Below are 20,818 nucleotides of genomic sequence, written 5' to 3' on the forward strand. Positions count from 1 at the left end.
ATTCAGATCAATTTTCATGAAAATCCATTGAAAAATATGGCCTCTAAAGAGGTCAAAAGATTTAAATAATTTTAGACCTACTGACCTAGTTTTTGACCGCAGTTGACCCAGTTTCAAACTTGACCTAGATAACATCAAGATGAACATTCAGACCAACTTTCATACAGATCCCATGAAAAGTATGGACTCTAGAGAAGTCACAAGGTTTTTCTACTATTTGACCTTCTGACCTAGTTTTTTAAGGCACGTGACCCAGTTTCAAACTTGACCTAGATATCATCAAGATGAACATTCTGACCAATTTTTATGGAGATCCATTCACAAGTATGGCCTCTAGAGAGGTCACAAGGTTTTTCTATTTTTACACCTACTGACCTAGTTTTTGACCGCACATGACCCTTTTTCGAACTTGACCTAGATATCATTAAGATGAACATTCAGACCAATTTTCATACAGATCCAATGAAAAATATGGCCTTTAGAGAGGTCACAAGGTTTCTCTATTATTTGACCTACTGACCTAGTTTTTGATGGGACGTGACCAACTTTTGAACTTGACCTAGATATCATCAAGATGAACATTCAGATTAACTTTCATACAGATCCCATGAAAAATATGGCCTCTAGAGAGCTCACAAGGTTTTTCTATTATTTGACCTACTGACCTAGTTTTTGACGGCATGTGACCCTTTTTCAAACTTGACCTAGATATCATCAAGGTGAACGTTCTGACCAATTTTCATGAAGATGTCATGAAATATATGGCCTCTAGAGAGGTCACAAGGTTTTTCTATTTTTAGACCTAGTGACCTAGATTTTGACAGCACGTGACCCAGTTTCGAACTTGACCTAGATATCGTCAAGATGAACATTCAGACCAACTTTCATACAGATCCCATGAAAAATATGGCCTTTAGAGAGGTCACAAGGTTTTTCTATTATTTGACCTACTGACCTAGTTTTTGATGGCATGTGACCGAGTTTCAAACTTGACCTAGATATCATCAAGGTGAACGTTCTGACTAATTTTCATGAAGATCTTGTGAAATATATGGCCTCTAGAGAAGTCACAAGGTTTTTCTTTTTTTAGACGTACTGGCCTAGTTTTTGAAGGCACGTGACCCAGTTTCGAACTTAACCTAGATATCATCAAGATGAACATTCTAACCAATTTTCATGAAGATCTTTTGAAATATATGGCCTCTAGAGAGGTCACAAGGTTTTTCTATTTTTAGACCTACTGACCTAGTTTTTGACCGCACGTGACCCAGTTTCGAACTTGACCTAGATATCATCAAGATGAACATTCTGACCAACTTTGATAAAGATCCCATGAAAAGTGTGACCTCTAGAGTGGTCACAAGCAAATGTTTACGGACGCACGAACGGACAGACGACGGACACCGCGCGATCACAAAAGCTCACCTTGTCACTTTGTGACAGGTGAACTAAAAACAAGAAAGTAGGTCCGGACCCAGTTGTTCGAAACTCTAACAGGCGATTAAGCTTATGGTCGATTAACTCTTATTGTTACATTTCAACATTTTAGAAGACTTAGACAAGAGGGCCAAGATGGCCCTAGGCCGCTCACCTGAGAAACACACCATAATACACCATAACAGTGTAAACATAGACCTAGTGATTGCATGGAAAAAAATATTCTGACCAAGTATCATTTAAATTGGTGCAAACACAAGAATTTTTTTTATTTGACCTAGTGACCTAGTTTTTGACCCAAGATGACCCATATTCAAACTTGGCCTAGATTTTACCAAGGCAATCATTCTGACCAAATTTCATGAAGATCAATTGAAAAATACAGCCTCTATCACATACACAAGGTTTTCCTTTGATTTGACCTAGTGACCTAGTTTTTGACCCCAGATGACCCATATTCAAACTTGACCTAGATTTCATCAAGGCAATCATTCTGACCAAATTTCATGAAGATCAATTGAAAAATACAGCCTCTATCACATACACAAGGTTTTCCTTTGATTTGACCTAGTGACCTAGTTTTTGACCCCAGATGACCCATATTCAAACTGGTCCTAGATTTCATCATGGCAATCATTCTGACCAAATTTCATGAACATCAATTGAAAAATACAACCTCTATTGCATACACAAGGTTTTTCTTTGATTTGACCTAGTGACCTAGTTTTTGACCACAGATGACTAATAACCAAACTCAACCTAGATTTTATCAAGGCAATAATTCTGACCAAATTTCATAAAGATCAATTGAAAAATACAGCCTCTATCGCATACACAAGGTTTTTCTTTGATTTGACCTAGTGACCTAATTTTTCACCCAAGATGACCCATATTCAAACTTTACCAAGATTTTATCAAGGCAATCATTCTGACTGAATTTCATGAAGATCAATTGAAAAATATAGCCTCTATTACGTACACAAGGTTTTTCTTTGATTTGACCTAGTGACCTGGTTTTTGATCCCAGATGACCCATTTTCGAACTCGGCCTAGATTTCATCAAGGTTATCATTCTGACCAAAATTAATGAAGATTACTTGAAAAATACAGCCTCTATCGCATACACAAGGTTTTCTTTGATTTGATCTAGTGACCTAGTTTTTGACCCCAGATGACCCATTTTCGAACTCGGCCTAGAATTCATCAAGGTAATCATTCTGACCAAAATTCATGAAGATACATTGAACAAGAGATCACAGAGTGATCTTGGCGCCCACAAATGTGCCATTTTTGAGTGTTCCAAATTTCAAGACTTACTGACTAGCTCAAGGTCAAATTTCATTTCCGTACACAACAGTGTGCATGTGGTCCAAATTTGAAAGCTGTAGTTTGAGAAATGTGAAAGTAGGTCACTAGATCAATTTCAAGGATGAAATGTGAAAGTAGGTCACTAGGTCAAAATCAAGGTCAAATTACACTTCAGAACACAAATTTATGCATGTGGTCCAAATTTAAAGCCTGTACCTTCAAAAATGTGAAAGTAGGTCACTAGGTCAATGTCAAGGTCAAAGTTTGTTTCGGTACACAATCCTATGCATGTGGTCTAAATTTGAAGCCTGTAGCTACAGAAATGTGAAAGTAGGTCACTAGGTCAATCTTAAGGTCAAAGTTCATTTCGGTACACAAAACTATGCAAGTGGTCCAAATTTGAAGGCTGTAGCTTGAGAAATGTGAAAGTAGGTCACTAGGTCAAAATCAAGGTCAAATTTTATTTCGGAACACAGAACTATGCATGTGTTCCAAATTTGAAGCCTGTACCTTCAAAAATGTGAAAGTAGGTCACTAGGTCAATGTAAAGGTCAAAGTTTGTTTCAGTACACAACACTATGCATGTGGTCCAAATTTGAAGGCTGTAGCTTGAGAAATGTGAAAGTAGGTCAGTAGGTCAAAATCAAGGTCAAATTCCATTTCAGAACACGAAACTATGCATGTGGTCCAAATTTGAAGCCTGTACCTTAAAAAATGTGAAAGTAGGTCACTAGGTCAATGTCAAGGTCAAAGTTTGTTTCAGTGCACAAAACTATGCATTTGGTCCAAATTTGAAGGCTGTAGCTACAGAAATGTGAAAGTAGGTCACTAGGTCAAAATCAAGGTCAACTCATGTCAAGGTTCATCTTGCCACTCAAAACCATACAGTCATGTGGTCCAAATTTGAATGTTGTAGGTTATTGACAAGATTTTAAAATCTTTTCCCTATATAAGTCTATATGAACCATGTGACCCCCCAGGGCGGGGCAATATTTGACCCTAGGGGGATAATTTGAACAAACTTGGTAGAGAACCACTAGATGATGCTACATTACAAATGCCAAAGCCCTAGGCTTTGTGGTTTGGACTAGAAGATTTTCAAAGTTTTTCCCTATATAAGTCTATGTAAACCATGTGACCCCTGGGGCGGGGCCATATTTGACCCTAGGGGGATAATTTGAACAATCTTAGTAGAAGACCACTAGATGATGTCATATACAAAATATCAAAGCCCTAGGCCCTGTGGTTTTGAACAAGAGGTTTTTCAAAGTTTTTCCCTATATAAGTCTATATAAACCATGTGACCCCCGGGGCGGGGCCATATAAGACCCCAAGGAAATAATTTGAATCATCTTGGTAGAGGACCACTAGATGATGCTTCATACCAAATATCAAAGCCCTAGGCTCTGTGGTTTTGGACAAGAAGATTTTCAAAGTTTTTCCCTATATAAATCTATGTAAATTATAGAAATAAACAAAGGGCCATAACTCACTAAAAAATTGTTGAACCAGTCTGATTTTCAGGGGGACACAACTAGGGTACCAATACATCATTCTGACAAAGTTTGGTTAAAATCCCCCCGGTAGTTTCTGAGGAGATGCGATAACGAGAAATTGTTAACAGACGGAAGGACGGATGGACTGACGGACGGAAGGAAGACGGCCCACGGACGCAGAGTGATTTGAATAGCCCACCATCTGATGATGGTGGGCTAAAAATACAGCCTCTATCGTATACACAAGGTTTTTCTTTGATTTGACCTAGTGACCTAGTTTTTGACCCCAGATGACCCATTTTCCAACTCGGCCTAGATTTCATCAAGATAATCATTCTGACCAAATTTCATGAAGATCAGTTGAAAAATACAGCCTCTATCGCATACACGAGCTAAATGTTGATGGACAGACAGACGCCGGACATCGAGTGATCAGAAAAACTCACCTGAGCATTGCTCAGGTGAGCTAAAAAAACAAATGTATGAGTTAACGATTATGAACACTAAAATGTCTTTCATGTAAAAGCAAAACATCATACAAGTGGTTCCCGCTTGGACTAAAATTTTGAAACAAAATTTAACCAGCAGTCAGTTTAACAACTGGTCAAAGTTTCGAACAACAAGCCAAGATTAAGACAATTCAAGATGAGTATTGAAATCTGTATCAAAAATTATACAGGTGGTCTAAATTTTAAAGATTTCTCCCTGTATAAGTCTATTTAAACCATGTGCCCCCCAACCCCCACCGGGCGGGGCCATATATGACCCTAGGGGAATAATTTGAACAATCTTTGGTAGAGGACCATTAGATGATGCTACATACCAAATATCAAAGCCCTTAGCCCTGTGTTTTTTTACGAGAAGATTTTCCCTATATAAGTCTAAATAAACCATTTGACCCCCAAGGACATATCTGACCCTAGAGGGATAATTTGAATATTCTTGGTAGAGGACCACTAGATGATGCTACATACCAAATATCAAAGACCTAGGACCTGTGGTTTTGGACAAGAAGATTTTTAAAGTGTTTCTATTCAGTTGCCATGGCAACCAGAGTTTTGTAAGGAATTCGATTCTTTGAACCATTTTTATGAAAGACCATCTTAAGAACATTCCTGTGAAGTTTCATCGAAATTGGCCTAGTGGTTTAGGAAGAGATGTTGTTTAAAGGAAAGTGTGGATGGACAGACACCGGACGGATGGTGAAAGTGTGGATGGACAGACAGTGGACGGACACCGGACATGAGCGATCACAATAGCCCATCCTGAGCTTGTGCTCAGGATGGGCTATTGTGATCGCTCATGTCCGGTGTCCGTCCACTGCACAAGCTCAGGATGGGCTATTGTGATCACTCACTCTCAGCTAAAACAAGAAAGTAGGTCAGTAGGTCATGATTAAGACTAATCAAGATAAGTATCCGGTTCATTAAACATATGTGTCTTTTTTGTTAAAAAAAGATTTTTAGCTCACCTGAGCACGAAGTGCTCAAGGTGAGCTTTTGTGATCGCCCTGTGTCTGTCGTCTGTCATCGTCCGTCTGTTCGTCCGTCGTCAACAATTTGACTGTTAACACTCTAGAGGTCACAATTTTTACCTAATCTTAACCCTTTCCCACATCGATATGTATCACTGTATCTAATGATTACCAAACAGAAACGTATTGACCCATGTCTATCGGTTACCCGAAAGAAACGTATAATACCGATTAACGGCCATTTGAACAGAATCGTTTTATCCCGTGTCTCATAATCAATCGCTTTATTTTCTTCTTTTCCTAAAGAAACAAATTCCGGATGTTTACTAACTCAAAATATGGGATTTCGTCATCATTATTTATGTACAAGATCATGTGGTTACTATTTAAATTTATCGAGTACTTTGCAAAGAAAGACACCGGGGTTTTTTCCTACATGTGCACGACGCTTAGTAACGTCATGGAAAATTACTGAGAAAACTGCTTGCAACTGGCCGGTTCGCGGGACTTTCCTCGTTCTAAAAATAACAACCATTTAACATCTAAGTATTTTTAAATGTGTTAGGTCATGAAGGTCACGGGTGATACATGCAGATTTCCCCTAAACAACAATTTGTGTATACGATGGCTTGGAATTTATGGCCTTACATAACGGGAAGTGTTGATCAAAACAGATGGACTGTGGCTTCCAAATATTTTATGACACCCCAAAAGTTAATTGCAGCGGAAGTCACCCGTGATGTACCGACGTTTGATCATCAAAATATTACGTAATATTATCTAAAAATATTTAAATTTTTAGCACAAGAATACTGTAGTCGGTTACGAGTCTCGATCTCAGCGATCTTTTTGCACTTTCAGAAATTTTAAGATCCGTTAATTTTGTAGTGTTATTCAGTTTGATGGGGTTTTTTTTATATAAATACTTACCGATTCGGATTCGGAAGATGAGTCTATTAACTATAAATCAAACTTTCAAACATCAAAATAAAATTGTATATGAATTTCAATGTGAAAGTAATCCAAAACAGAATTTTATGCCTAAAAATATAATTCCCTTACTTTAACACTTTATATCTTCGAAACTCAAAGAGAAGCTACAATAAATTTTGTATCATCGGAAAGAGAATTTAAATTGCTATAAACTTTATATTGACAACAATAATGTCAAACTTACAGAAAATATGAAAATAATGACATTTTTAACATAAGCGTGTATAATCACAAAATAATGCCAACACCTCTGTTCAGATAAGACAGTCACGCTTATCAGCCATGTACCGATTATTGATTATCACTTATCAGTGTTATGTAAAAGAGGTTACTTTGGCTTCTGTTCTGAGTGGTAAAGGGTTAATGAAACTTGGTCAGAATGCTACCCTCAATAAAATGTTGGACGAATTGTATATTGGGTCATCTGGGGTCAAAAACTAGGTCACCAGGTCAAATCAAAGGAAAGGCTTGTTAACACTCTAGAGGTCACAATTTTGGCCCAATCTTAATGAAACATGGTCAGAATGTAACCCTCAATAAAATCTTGGACAAGTTCGATATTGGGTCATCTGGGGTCAAAAACTAGGTCACCAGGTCAGATCAAAGGAAAAGGTTGTTAACACTCTAGAGGTCACAATTTTGGCCCAATCTTAATGAAACTTGGTCAGAATGTTACCCTCAATAAAATCTTGGAAGAATTTGATATTGGGTCATCTGGGGTCAAAAACTAGGTCACCAGGTCAAATCTAAGGAAAAGCTTGTTAACACTGTAGAGGTCACATTTAAGACTATATCTTCATGAAACTTGGTCAGAATGTTAATCTTGATGATCTCAAGGTCCAGTTTGAATCTGGGTCATGTAGGATCAAAAACTAGGTCACTAGGTCAAATCAAAGGAAAAGCTGGTTAACACTCTAGAGGCCACATTTATGACCATATCTTAATGAAAGTTGGTCAGAATGTTAATCTTGATGATCTATAGGTCAAGATTAAATCTGGGTCAGGCGGGGTCAAAAACTAGGTCATTAGGTCAAATCAAAGGAAAAGCTTGTTAACACTCTAGAGGCCACATTTATGACTGTATCTTCATGAAACTTAATCAGAATGTTAATCTTGATAATCTTTAGGTCAGGTTAGAATCTGGGTCATCCGGGGTCAAAAACTAGGCCACCAGGTCTAATCAAAGGAAAAGTAGTTTACACTTTAGAGGCTACATTTATGACCATATCTTAATGAAACTTGGTCAGAATGTTGATCTTGATGATCTTTAGGTCAATAGGTCAGGTGAGTGATACAGGGCCTTCATGGCCCTCTTGTTATATATCAGACTTCAAAAATCCTTTTTTTGTAGAGCTTTGATATTTGGCATTTGTTATAAGGATTTGACTCTCTGCCATACATGTCCAAATTATTACCCTAAGGTAAAAAAAATGGCCACGCTCCAGTGTCTGACATGTACTTACTATAGGCTTTTATAGATAAGAAAATCTTCTCTGAATCAATCATGGCTAGTGCCTTGATATTTGGCATGTGATATCAGATATGTAATTTTTCAAATTATTGCCCTAGGTTAAAAAATGTGTGTGAAATGTATATAATATAAGCTAACATAGAAGAAACCTAACTCTGTACTAATACAAACACACTTGAAGCCTTGTACACATGTGAGCACTTTAGGGTTGATGACCCTCTTGTTTGGTATTTAGTATGTTGTATTGCCTAGTGGTCCTCTATAAAGATTATTCAAATTATGCCCCTGAGGTGAAAAGAGGCACCACCCAGAGGGTCTCAAGTTTTACATAGACTTATATAGGGAAAAACTTGAAAAATCTTCCTGCCTGAAACTGCAAGGCCTAGGCTTTTGATATTTGGTATGTAGCATTGCGTAGTGGTTCTAAGAAGATTGTTCAAATTATGCCCCTGGCCCATCCGGGGGGGGGGGGGGGGTCACTTGTATATCAGTTATATAGGAAAAAATACTTCAAAAATTGTCTGATCATATTTCTTAGACTGTTTAATTATAATTACCTGATGACCCCAAGTGATAAGGGTCACTTGACTGTAACCTTGACCTACTGACCTGCTTTCTTGTTTTTAGCTCACCTGAGCCAAAGGTTCAGGGTGAGCTATTGTGATTGCTCACTGTCCGGCGTCCAGCATCCGTCCATCCGTCGTCCATGGCAACCGAAAGGAAAAACTTTAAAAATCTTCGTGTCCAAAACCACAGGTCATAGGGCTTTTATATTTGGTATTTAGCATCGTCTAGTGGTCCTCTACCAAGTGTATACAAATTATTCCCCTTAGATTTTCAAAATTTTCCTTATTTAAGTCTATGTAAACCATGTGACCCCCAGGGCGGGACCATATTTAACCCAAGGGGAATAATTTGTATACACTTGGTAGAGGACCACTAGACGATGCTAAATACCAAATATAAAAGCCCTATGACCTGTGGTTTTGCACAAAAAGATTTTTAAAGTTTTTCCTTTCGGTTGCCATGGACGACAGATGGACGGATGCTGGACGCCGGACAGTGAGCAATCACAATAGCTCACCCTGAACCTTTGGCTCAGGTGAGCTAAAAACAAGAAAGCAGGTCAGTAGGTCAAGGTTACAGTCAAGTGACCCTTATCACTTGGGGTCATCAGGTAATTATAATTAAACAGTCTAAGAAATATGATCAGACAATTTTTGAAGTATTTTTTCCTATATAACTGATATACAAGTGACCCCCCACCCCCCCGGATGGGCCAGGGGCATAATTTGAACAATCTTCTTAGAACCACTACACAATGCTACATACCAAATATCAAAAGCCTAGGCCTTGCAGTTTCAGGCAGGAAGATTTTTCAAGTTTTTCCCTATATAAGTCTATTAAACTTGAGACCCTCTGGGTGGTGCCTCTTTTCACTCAGGGCATAATTGAATAATCTTTATAGAGGACCACAAGGCAATACAACATACTAAATACCAAACAAGAGGGTCATCAACCCTAAAGTGCTCACATGTGTACAAAGGCTTCAATTTGTGTTGTATTAGTACAGAGTTAGGTTTCTTCTATGTTAGCTTATATTATATACATTTCACACACTTTTTAACCTAGGGCAATAATTGAAAAATTACATATCTGATATCACATGCCAAATATCAAGGCACTAGCCATGATTGATTCAGAGAAGATTTTCTTATCTATAAAAGCCTATAGTAAGTACATGTCAGACACTGGAGCGGTGCCATTTTTTTTACTTAGGTAATAATTTGGACATGTATGGCAGAGAGTCAAATCCTTATAACAAATGCCAAAATCAAAGCTCTACAAAAAAAGGATTTTTGAAGTCTGATATATAACAAGAGGGCCATGAAGGCCCTGTATCACTCACCTGACCTATTGATCTAAAGATCATAAAGATCAACATTCTGACCAAGTTTCATTAAGATATGGTCATAAATGTAGCCTCTAAGTGTAAACTACTTTTCCTTGATTAGACCTGGTGGCCTAGTTTTTGACCCGGATGACCAGATTCTAACCTGACCTAAAGATTATCAAGATTAACATTCTGATTAAGTTCATGAAGATACAGTCATAAATGTGGCCTCTAGAGTGTTAACAAGCTTTTCCTTTGATTTGACCTAATGACCTAGTTTTTGACCCCGCCTGACCCAGATTTAATCTTGACCTATAGATCATCAAGATTAACATTCTGACCAACTTTCATTAAGATATGGTCATAAATGTGGCCTCTAGAGTGTTAACCAGCTTTTCCTTTGATTTGACCTAGTGACCTAGTTTTTGATCCTACATGACCCAGATTCAAACTGGACCTTGAGATCATCAAGATTAACATTCTGACCAAGTTTCATGAAGATATAGTCTTAAATGTGACCTCTACAGTGTTAACAAGCTTTTCCTTAGATTTGACCTGGTGACCTAGTTTTTGACCCCAGATGACCCAATATCAAATTCTTCCAAGATTTTATTGAGGGTAACATTCTGACCAAGTTTCATTAAGATTGGGCCAAAATTGTGACCTCTAGAGTGTTAACAACCTTTTCCTTTGATCTGACCTGGTGACCTAGTTTTTGACCCCAGATGACCCAATATCGAACTTGTCCAAGATTTTATTGAGGGTAACATTCTGACCATGTTTCATTAAGATTGGGCCAAAATTGTGACCTCTAGAGTGTTAACAAGCCTTTCCTTTGATTTGACCTGGTGACCTAGTTTTTGACCCCAGATGACCCAATATACAATTCGTCCAACATTTTATTGAGGGTAGCATTCTGACCAAGTTTCATTAACCCTTTACCACTCAGAACAGAAGCCAAAGTAACCTCTTTTACATAACACTGATAAGTGATAATCAATAATCGGTACATGGCTGATAAGCGTGACTGTCTTATCTGAACAGAGGTGTTGGCATTATTTTGTGATTATACACGCTTATGTTAAAAATGTCATTATTTTCATATTTTCTGTAAGTTTGACATTATTGTTGTCAATATAAAGTTTATAGCAATTTAAATTCTCTTTCCGATGATACAAAATTTATTGTAGCTTCTCTTTGAGTTTCGAAGATATAAAGTGTTAAAGTAAGGGAATTATATTTTTAGGCATAAAATTCTGTTTTGGATTACTTTCACATTGAAATTCATATACAATTTTATTTTGATGTTTGAAAGTTTGATTTATAGGTTATTTATGTTGTTATATGGTTGTTATTTTTAGAACGAGGAAAGTCCCACGAATCGGCCAGTTGCAAGCAGTTTTCTCAGTAATTTTCCATGACGTTACTAAGCACATGTAGGAAAAAACCCCGGTGTCTTTCTTTGCAAAGTACTCGATAAATTTAAATAGTAACCACATGATCTTGTACATAAATAATGATGACGAAATCCCATATTTTGAGTTAGTAAACATCCGGAATTTGTTTCTTTAGGAAAAGAACGAAAATAAAGCGATTGATTATGAGACACGGGATAAAACGATTCTGTTCAAATGGCCGTTAATCGGTATTATACGTTTCTTTCGGGTAACCGATAGACACGGGTCAATACGTTTCTGTTTGGTAATCATTAGATACAGTGATACATATCGATGTGGGAAAGGGTTAAGATTAGGTAAAAATTGTGACCTCTAGAGTGTTAACAGTCAAATTGTTGACGACGGACGAACAGACGGACGATGACAGACGACGGACACAGGGCGATCACAAAAGCTCACCTTGAGCACTTCGTGCTCAGGTGAGCTAAAAATCTTTTTTTAACAAGAAAGACACATATGTTTAATGAACCGGAACCATTAGAACAACTTTGAAAGAGGGCTACTCAGAGATCATTTGTGTAAAGTTTCATCAAAATCCATTGCGTTGTTTTGGAGGAAATATTGTTTAAAGAAATTGTTGATGAAAAGTGACCAGCCCTCTGGCGGCCATGTTTTTTGATGAATCAGAAAAATTTGAACACTATTTGTAGAAGATCACACAAGAACCATTTGTGTAAAATTATTTTAAAATAGGGCTAGCAGTTTCACAAAAGAAGATTTTTAAAGTTTCCACATATAGGGAAAAGTGACCATGTCCTCTGGCAGCCATGTTTTTTGACAAATCAAAAGAATTTGAATAATCTTGGTAGAGAGTCACACAAGGACCATTTGTGTGAAATTATTCTAAAATCGGGCTAGCAGTTTTACACGAGAAGATTTTTTCAATTCCCACTATATACATACAGTGTGCAACAGTAAATAGGTTACTAAACAAGAGGGCCATGAAGGCCCTGTATCGATCACCGGACCTATTGACCTAAAGATGATCAAGATTAACATTCTGACCAAGTTTCATAAAGATAAGGTCATAAATGTGATCTCTAAAGTGTTAACTAGCTTTTCCTTTGATTTGACCCGGTGCCCTAGTTTTTGACCCCACATGACCCAGATTCGAACTTGATCTAAAGAGAATCAAAATTAACATTCTGTAACCTAGTTTTTGACCCCACCTGACCCAGATTTGAACCTGACCTATAGATCATCATGATCAACATTCTGACTAAGTTCCATTAAGATATGGTCATAAATGTGACCTCTACAGTGTTAACTGCCTTTTCCTTTGATTTCACCTGGTGACCTAGTTTTTGATCCCACCTGACCCATATTCAACCTGAACCTTGAGGCCATCAAGATTAACATTCTGACCAAAATTCATGAAGATACAGTCATAAATGTGGCCTCTACAGTGTTAAAAAGCTTTTCCTTTGATTTGACTAGGTGACCTAGTTTTTGACCCCAGATGACCCAATATCGAATTCGTCCAAGATTTTATTGAGAGTAATATTCTGACCAAGTTTCATTAAGATTGGGCCAAAATTATGACCTCTAGTGTTAACAAGCTTTTCCTTTGATTTGACCTGGTGACCTACTTTTTGACCCTAGATGACCCAATATCGAACTTGTCCAAGATTTTATTGAGAGTAATATTCTGACCAAGTTTCATTAAGATTGGGCCGAAATTATGACCTCTAGAGTGTTAACAAGCTTTTCCTTTGATTTGACCTGGTGACCTAGTTTTTGACCCCAGATGACCCATATTGAACTCGTCCAAGATTTTATTGAGGGTAATATTCTGACCAAGTTTCATTAAGATTGGGCCAAACTGTGACCTCTAGAGTGTTAACAAGCTTTTCCTTTGATCAGACCTGGTGACCTAGTTTTTGACCCCAGATGACCCAATATCGAACTCATCCAAAATTTTATTGAGAGTAACATTCTGACCAAGATTTATTAAGATTGGGCCGAAATTATGACCTCTAGAGTGTTAACAAGCTTTTCCTTTGATTTGACCTGGTGACCTAGTTTTTGACCCCAGATGACCCAATATTAAATTCGTCCAAGATTTTATTGAGAGTAATATTCTGGCTTTTAAAGACATGCCTTGATGAGCTTCTTCCAGCTTTGACAAAAATTATAAACACATCACTGGAAACCGCGTATGTTCCAAAAGAATTCAAAAAGTCTCATGTTAGACTTCTTTTGAAAAAAACAGACCTTGATTTCAATGAACTAAAGAACTACAGGCCTGTTTCAAACCTACCTTTTGTCTCAAAAGCACTGGAAAAAGTAGTAGATAAACGCATTGAGTGCCACTTGACCTCTAAGAACCTACATGAACAGCACCAGTCTGCATACAGAAAGCATCACTCTACAGAAACTGCACTTCTCTAAGTTCAAAATGACATTCTTCAATCCCTGGATGGATCAAAACGAAATCACAATTTTGGTAATGCTTGACTTATCAGCTGCGTTTGATACTATACTATCGATCATGAAACGTTGCTAAAACGCTTGGAAAATGACTTCGGGATCATTGGCAAACCTCTACAGTGGATGACTTCTTATCTGAATGACCGCTACAAAACAGTCTCAGTAAATGGCGAACTGTCTACTCCAGTCCACATGAAATACAGTGTACCACAAGGATCTGTCCTAGGACCGAAAAACTACATCATGTACACAAAACCCGTTGGTTCAATCTGCAGATGCCATGGACTGAATCATCACTTTTATGCCGATGACTCGCCACTATACTTGTCGTTTAAGCCAAAAGCTATTTCCTACCAACATGATGAGCCCTATCTCGAATTGAAATCTGTCTCAACGACATAGTCTCTTGGATGCATCAGAACATGCTGAAGCTCAATACTGACAAAACTGAGGTCATTTTGTTTCACACAAATCACACAAAAATACCCGAAGATATCTGTGTGAAAGTAGGACCCTCTCAGATTAAACCATCAATATGTGTGAAGAATCTCGGTGCTAGAATGGATTCAAACATGGTCATGACACAGCATGTTAACTCTCTTTGTAGAGCTAGTTATGCACAACTTCGGCAAATAGGCCACATTAGGCAGTACATCACAGCTGATGCTACCAAGTCTCTTGTGAACTCTCTGGTTACATCGAAAGTAGACTACTATAACTCGCTGCAAAAGACAAACTGCAAAAACTTCAATGTGTACAAAACACAGCGGTCCGAATCATAATCAAGACTCCATGATACGATCACATCACGCCAGTCTTGAAGGAGTTGCATTGGCTTCTGGTTCAGCACCGCATTGAGTTCAAAATCTTGACACTTACATACAAAGCCATGCACAATGAATCTCCGAAGTATATTGTCGATATGCTGGACATGTACAAACCTCGAAGAGACTTAAGGTCAGCAAATGGTCCAGTGTCTTTGGATGTGCCGAGGAGTCGAACAGTAAAGTATGGTGACAAATGGCGTTAAACCCAAAACAAACATGTTTTGTGTTGAGAAAGGTTGCTCTCGTAATGTAATTTAACGTTGAACATAATTTATGGATGATCATGTTTTAATTACTATTCCTTTTGATCTTTTACCAATATATTTACATGTATGTATATGTATGTGTGTGTTCTTATGTTTCTGTAAAGCACTTTTGAACATACATATTTTGTTTGAAAAGAGTGCTTAAAAAAGTGTGGTATAATAATAATACAGGGAAAAGTGACCACGCCCCCATGGCAGCCATGTTTTTTTGACAAATCAGAAAAATTTGAACACTATTTGTAGAAGATCACACAAGAACCATTTGTGTAAAATTATTTTAAAATCGGGCAAGCAGTTTCACACGAGAAGATTTTTAAAGTTTCCACTATATACATATACGGAAAAGTGACCATGTCCTTTGGCTGCCATGTTTTTTGACAAATAAATACAGGGAAGTGACCACCCCCCCTGATGGCCATGTTTTTTTCACAAGTCTGAAGAACTTGAACAATCTTGGTAGAAGAACACAATAGGCCTATTTGTGTGAAATTATTTCAAAATGTGAATTACCATTTAGAGGAAGATGTCATTTGAAGATTTAACTGTTTTAAGCTCTGGCTGCCCTTATGTGTTACGAAGCGGAACCATTTGAACAACTTTGGAAGAAGAACCCAACCCTACGGAACACCCAGGCCAAGTTTCATCGGCTTCCACCACACCATTTTAGAGGAGATATTGTCTGCAGAAAAGTCTGGACTGACCGACAAATGGACAACAGACAGTAAGTGATCACAATAGCTACCCTGAGGACTTCATGCTCAGGTAAGCTAAAAATGGAGAAATAACTGTTACTTACAGCTGGTATGCATTGAAATGAAAGTATACAAATCCAAGACCATATAGGAAAGGGCCATTCTGAAAAAGACCAGAAAAACACCTGTAATCGTTTATTATCACATGTATTCTGATAAATTATTACAATATACCAGAGAAATATATCTGTAATTTCACAGTGCAATTAATTGTTAGATATTTTTCAACAAGTACTGAACAAGAGGGCCAAGATGGTCTTTAAGTCGCTCAAAATAACAATTAAAATCACTTAAAAAATTATACATGTGGTCCAAATCTCTTTGCTGTAGCTTCAAAAACAAGTAGGTCAGTAGGTCAGGATTAAGAATATAAAAGACAAGTATAGAAATCTGTATGTGGTCCAAATTTCAATGCTGTACCTTCAAAAACAAGGAAGTAGGTCAGTAGGTCAAGATTAAGACTATTCAAGATGAGTATTGAAATCTGTATCAAAAATTATACATGTGATCCAAATCTCTTTGCTGTAAATTCAAAAACAAGAAAGTAGGTCAGGGGCCAGTTGTTCAAAACTTTAACCGGCTGTTAAACTAACCGCTGGTTAATTTTTTATTCAAAACACTAGTATTGGTGGGAAACACTAGTACATGTATGATGTTTTGATTTTATTATTAAAGAATTTTCAAATTTCATAATTCTTAACTCATACATTTGTTTTTCTAAGTCTTCTAAAATGTCCAAAACTAACCCTAAAAGTTAATCAACCATTAGCTTAATCCCCTGTTAAAGTTTCGAACAACTGGGTCCAGTTGGCCAAGAAAAAGACTATTCAAGATGAGGATTTAAATCTGTATCAAAAGTTATAAATGTTGCCAAAATTTCTATGCTGTACCATTGTCAAGAACATTTTCAAAGTTTTCCCTATACAAGTCTATATAAACAAGGCAGTCTAAATCCCCTGCTACTGTTATGGATAGTGAAAGGGTAAACCTTTGACCTTGAGCTGTGACCTTGACCTTGAACTGACATGACTGACTCATGAATTCTACACATCATCTTGATGAGGTGATCATTTGACACAAGTTTCATGAAAATCCTTCAAGGGGTTTAGGAGATACACAGCTAAAACCTTTGACCTTGAGTTGTGACCTTGACCTTGAGTTGACATGGCTGACTCATGAGTTCATGATGTGGTAATCATTTGACCCAAGTTTAATGAAAATCCTTCTAGGGATTTTGGAGATACAGAGTGGACACAAAATGGAAGGCTCAAATCTTTGTGACCTTGACCTTGAGCCAGCATGGCTGACTCATGAGTTCTGCACATCGTCTTGATGAGGTGATCATTTGACCCAGGTTTCATATGAATCCTTCAAGGGGATTAGGAGATACAGAGCGGACACAAAATGGAAGGCTCAAATCTTTGTCCCCGAGTTGTGACCTTGACCTTGAGCCAACATGGCTGACTCATGAGTTCTGCACATCGTCTTGATGAGGTGATCATTTGACCAAAGTTTCATGAAAATCCTTCAAGGGGGTTTAGGAGATACAGAGCGGGCACAAAATTGAAGGCTCAAACCTGTAACCCTAAGTTGTGACCTTGACCTTGAACCTGCACTGTTGACTCGTAAGTTCTGCACATCCTCTTGATGAGGTGATCATTTGACCCAAGTTTTATTAAATCCCTTCAAGGGGTTTAGGAGATACAGAGCGGACACGTAATGGAAGGCTAAAACCTTTGACCTCGAGTTGTGACCTTGACCTTGAGCCGACATGGCCGACTCATGAGTTCTGCACATCGTCTTGATGAGGTGATCATTTGACCAAAGTTTCATGAAAATCCTTCAAGGGGTTTAGAAGATATGGAGCGGACATGAAAGTGTTACAGATGGACAGACGGAAGTTCCTACATATGGATACTTATGTGGCTACTCTTTTGTTCTCTCTATTGTTCTTTTAGCCACGTAAGAGAAAAATAGCCACATAAAAGCCTTATGGAATGAATGACATCAAAGAAAAAGTACAGTTACCTATTGTTCCTATAGCTACCTAAGTATGCAAATGTGAGCTCGGACGGACTGACGGTCGGAGACCATTCCTATAACCCCCCACCACTCATGGCGGGGGATTAGTGATGGGACATCGGTTGGAAAACTCCAACCGATTATCGGTTGGAATCGGTTAGCAAACCGATGCGATGTATCGGAAAAATAACGGTTGAATGTTATTTATTTTCATACTTGTTTATTCAGATAGTCATGTCTTTAAAATGACTGTTTTACTTAAAATTCATATGCTCTTTTGAAAAATAAAGAACTACCATTAATCAGATGTTTTAAAGCTGGTTCCTGGTAAACAGAAACTTGTTTAGTAATGACTAATTAGTTGCAGACAGGGAAACAACAATAAATTGCAATCTGGTGTACATGTATCATAGACTCATAGCTGTCATTTGTGACAGTTGACTGGTATACCTGTACCTGTAACATATCTAGCATACAGAAAGGAAGTACAGATATTTCAGTCTTTCTCTGGCTGACAAAAATAGTGATTGTAGAAAATCATTAAATGAATTCAGTTATTTTTCGGTAATATAAATATTTTCATACAATGGTTACCACAGCCTGACACTACTGAGTAGCACCATGTTCCAACTGCTTGTTGCTATGGCATATAACAATGTCATGAAGCTTGGTAAAAAATGATCAGATAAAAATCAGAGTTTAATCTGTTTCCATATGTACACTGGTCAGCGGTACTGGGTAAACGGAATTTCGGCAGAAAAAAATCATGACAACTCGATGACAACTGCAACTGCATAAAAACACACAAGTTCTTTCCATTGAAATTACATTATGGACACGGAAATCTAACGGCATTAGTGTCCAGTTTCAACAGATAAATTCCCTCAGGCATACTGTTGTAAAATACGAAAATTTATCAAAGTTTCTCTAATTTATTTTGCCCCACTTTTATTGACGCTATGGACGCCGCCATGTTAACAGCTGTGCCTAACTGTAAGATGTTAAATCCATTTTCATTGGATAACTGAAACGAAATACTAACGTTTGATTGTCGGCATACTTCTGTTTTATCCGTTATGTATGCAGGTAGTCCATATTTCGGATATTTCCAGGTAAACATAAATTCTCACGCACCGTATTTCTCTTCGGAAACCTTTGTCCATACCCGTGTAGATACGTACCCGCTATCGACTCTGAGAAAACATAATCGATTATCTTTTCGTTGGACTTTTCTAGCCGTCAATTGATTATATCCGCTAATCGGCCCATCACTACGGGGGATTAAAAATGTGACCCCAGGGCAGGGCAATATTTGGCCCTAGTGGGATAATTAAAACAATCTTGGTAGAGGACCACTAGATGATGCTAAAAACCAAATATCAGAGCACTAGGCCCTGTTGTTTTTGACAAGAAGATTTTCAAAGTTCTTCCCTATAAAGTCTATATAAACCAAGTGACACTCTAGGGTGGAACCATGTTTGATCCAAGGGGGATAATTTGAATTATCTTGGTGGAGGGCCACTCGATGATGCTACACACCAGATATCAAAGCCCTAAGCCATGCGGTTTTGTAGAAAACAATTTTCAAAGTTTTCCCTACATAAGTCTATATAAACCATGTGACCCCCAGTGCGGGGCCATATTTGACCCTAGGGGGATAATTTGAACAATCTTGATAGAGGACCAATAGATGATGCTACATACCAAATATCAAAGCCCTAAGACCTGTGGTTTTGGACAAGAAGATTTTCAAAGTTTTCCCTATATAAGTCTATAGATGTAAACCATGTGACACATAGGGTGGGGCCATATTTGACTCTAGGGAAATAATTTGAACAATCTTGGTAAAGGAGTCCACTAGATGTTAATACACTCCAAACATCAAAGCCCTACGACCTGTGGTTTTGGACAAGAAGATTTTTAAAGTTTTTCATTTCGGTTGCCATAGCAACCAGATCTCTGTATAGAATTCAATTCTTTGAACAATTTCAAAGATGACCATCCAAGGGACATCCCTGTGAAGTTTCATAAAAATTGGCCTGGTGGTTTAGGAGGAGATGTTGTTTAAAGGAAAGTGATGGACGCCAGACGGTGAGTGATCACAATAGCTGACCACAAGCACTTTTGAACAGTTAAAAATGACTGTAATTTTAAGAATAGTGTTTATACTAGACAAAAATGTGTTTTGAACATTGAGTTATGTGGAAGGAAAATTTTATACTCAAGGTTCTGTATTCATTTCTGTTTAAAGTTTTATGTCTGTTAGGAAAGTCAACAAATATTTTGTTTGGAATTTTATCACAAGTAGAGTACATTTTCATTATCTTGTTAATATTCCAATTTTGACATTTCTGTGTAAACATGAATACTAATAAACTTTGATAATGCGGCAGCTGACCTCAATACAATCGACACTGTTTATTTCCCAATACAGGTAAATCCAATAATTGTTTCGCATAAGATCTGTGACGGATTATCTTTGAACATCCCTGGACTTATTGGACTCAACAGCCACATTATCAAAGTTTATTAGTACTTGAGTCTTCTTTCCAACAAAGTTTTAGTTGTTATATGCCTATTGTAGTGTCAATAACGATAAGGTGACCTGTACTTTAAAAGCTCCATGAAAATGTATCTGTAAAAGATTTTCAAGCAAAACAAGTATTCATTTGAATGACTAAAGTATTGCACTTTTGATGCTCAGAATTTAAAGGCCCTGTACAAAAGTGCATTTTTTCACCCAGGAGTAAAAGTTTTGTGCACAAATAGTGTTTTGGCCGTGAGCACTTTGTGCTAATGCCAGCTAAAGAATGAAAACATGATGGCCCTATATCGCTCAGCTGAGTTTAGTTGCTTGCTTGAACAATTTTCTTTGCTAAAGCTTCAGAAACAAACTAGGGCTGTCACAGGAGTGTTATACCCCCACAATACAGCCTAAATGTCACAGAAGTAAGCCAATGTCAAAGTCAAACCTCAAAATCAATAGGGGTA

General features: G+C 37.6%; 1 protein-coding gene across 1 annotated transcript in view; it reads right to left on the minus strand.

The window, feature by feature from the left end:
- The window catches only part of LOC123554817 (histone demethylase UTY-like), a 473,287-nt gene that overhangs the window by 352,399 nt on the left and 100,070 nt on the right, over positions 1–20,818 (minus strand). Inside the window, exon 5 of the mRNA XM_045345168.2 lies at positions 15,850–15,908. Coding sequence (XP_045201103.2) covers positions 15,850–15,908 — 59 coding nt within the window. The remainder of the gene's footprint in view (positions 1–15,849; positions 15,909–20,818) is intronic.

Source organism: Mercenaria mercenaria, chromosome 7 (assembly GCF_021730395.1).
Source record: "Mercenaria mercenaria strain notata chromosome 7, MADL_Memer_1, whole genome shotgun sequence".
In the NCBI taxonomy this organism is placed as follows: domain Eukaryota; kingdom Metazoa; phylum Mollusca; class Bivalvia; order Venerida; family Veneridae; genus Mercenaria; species Mercenaria mercenaria.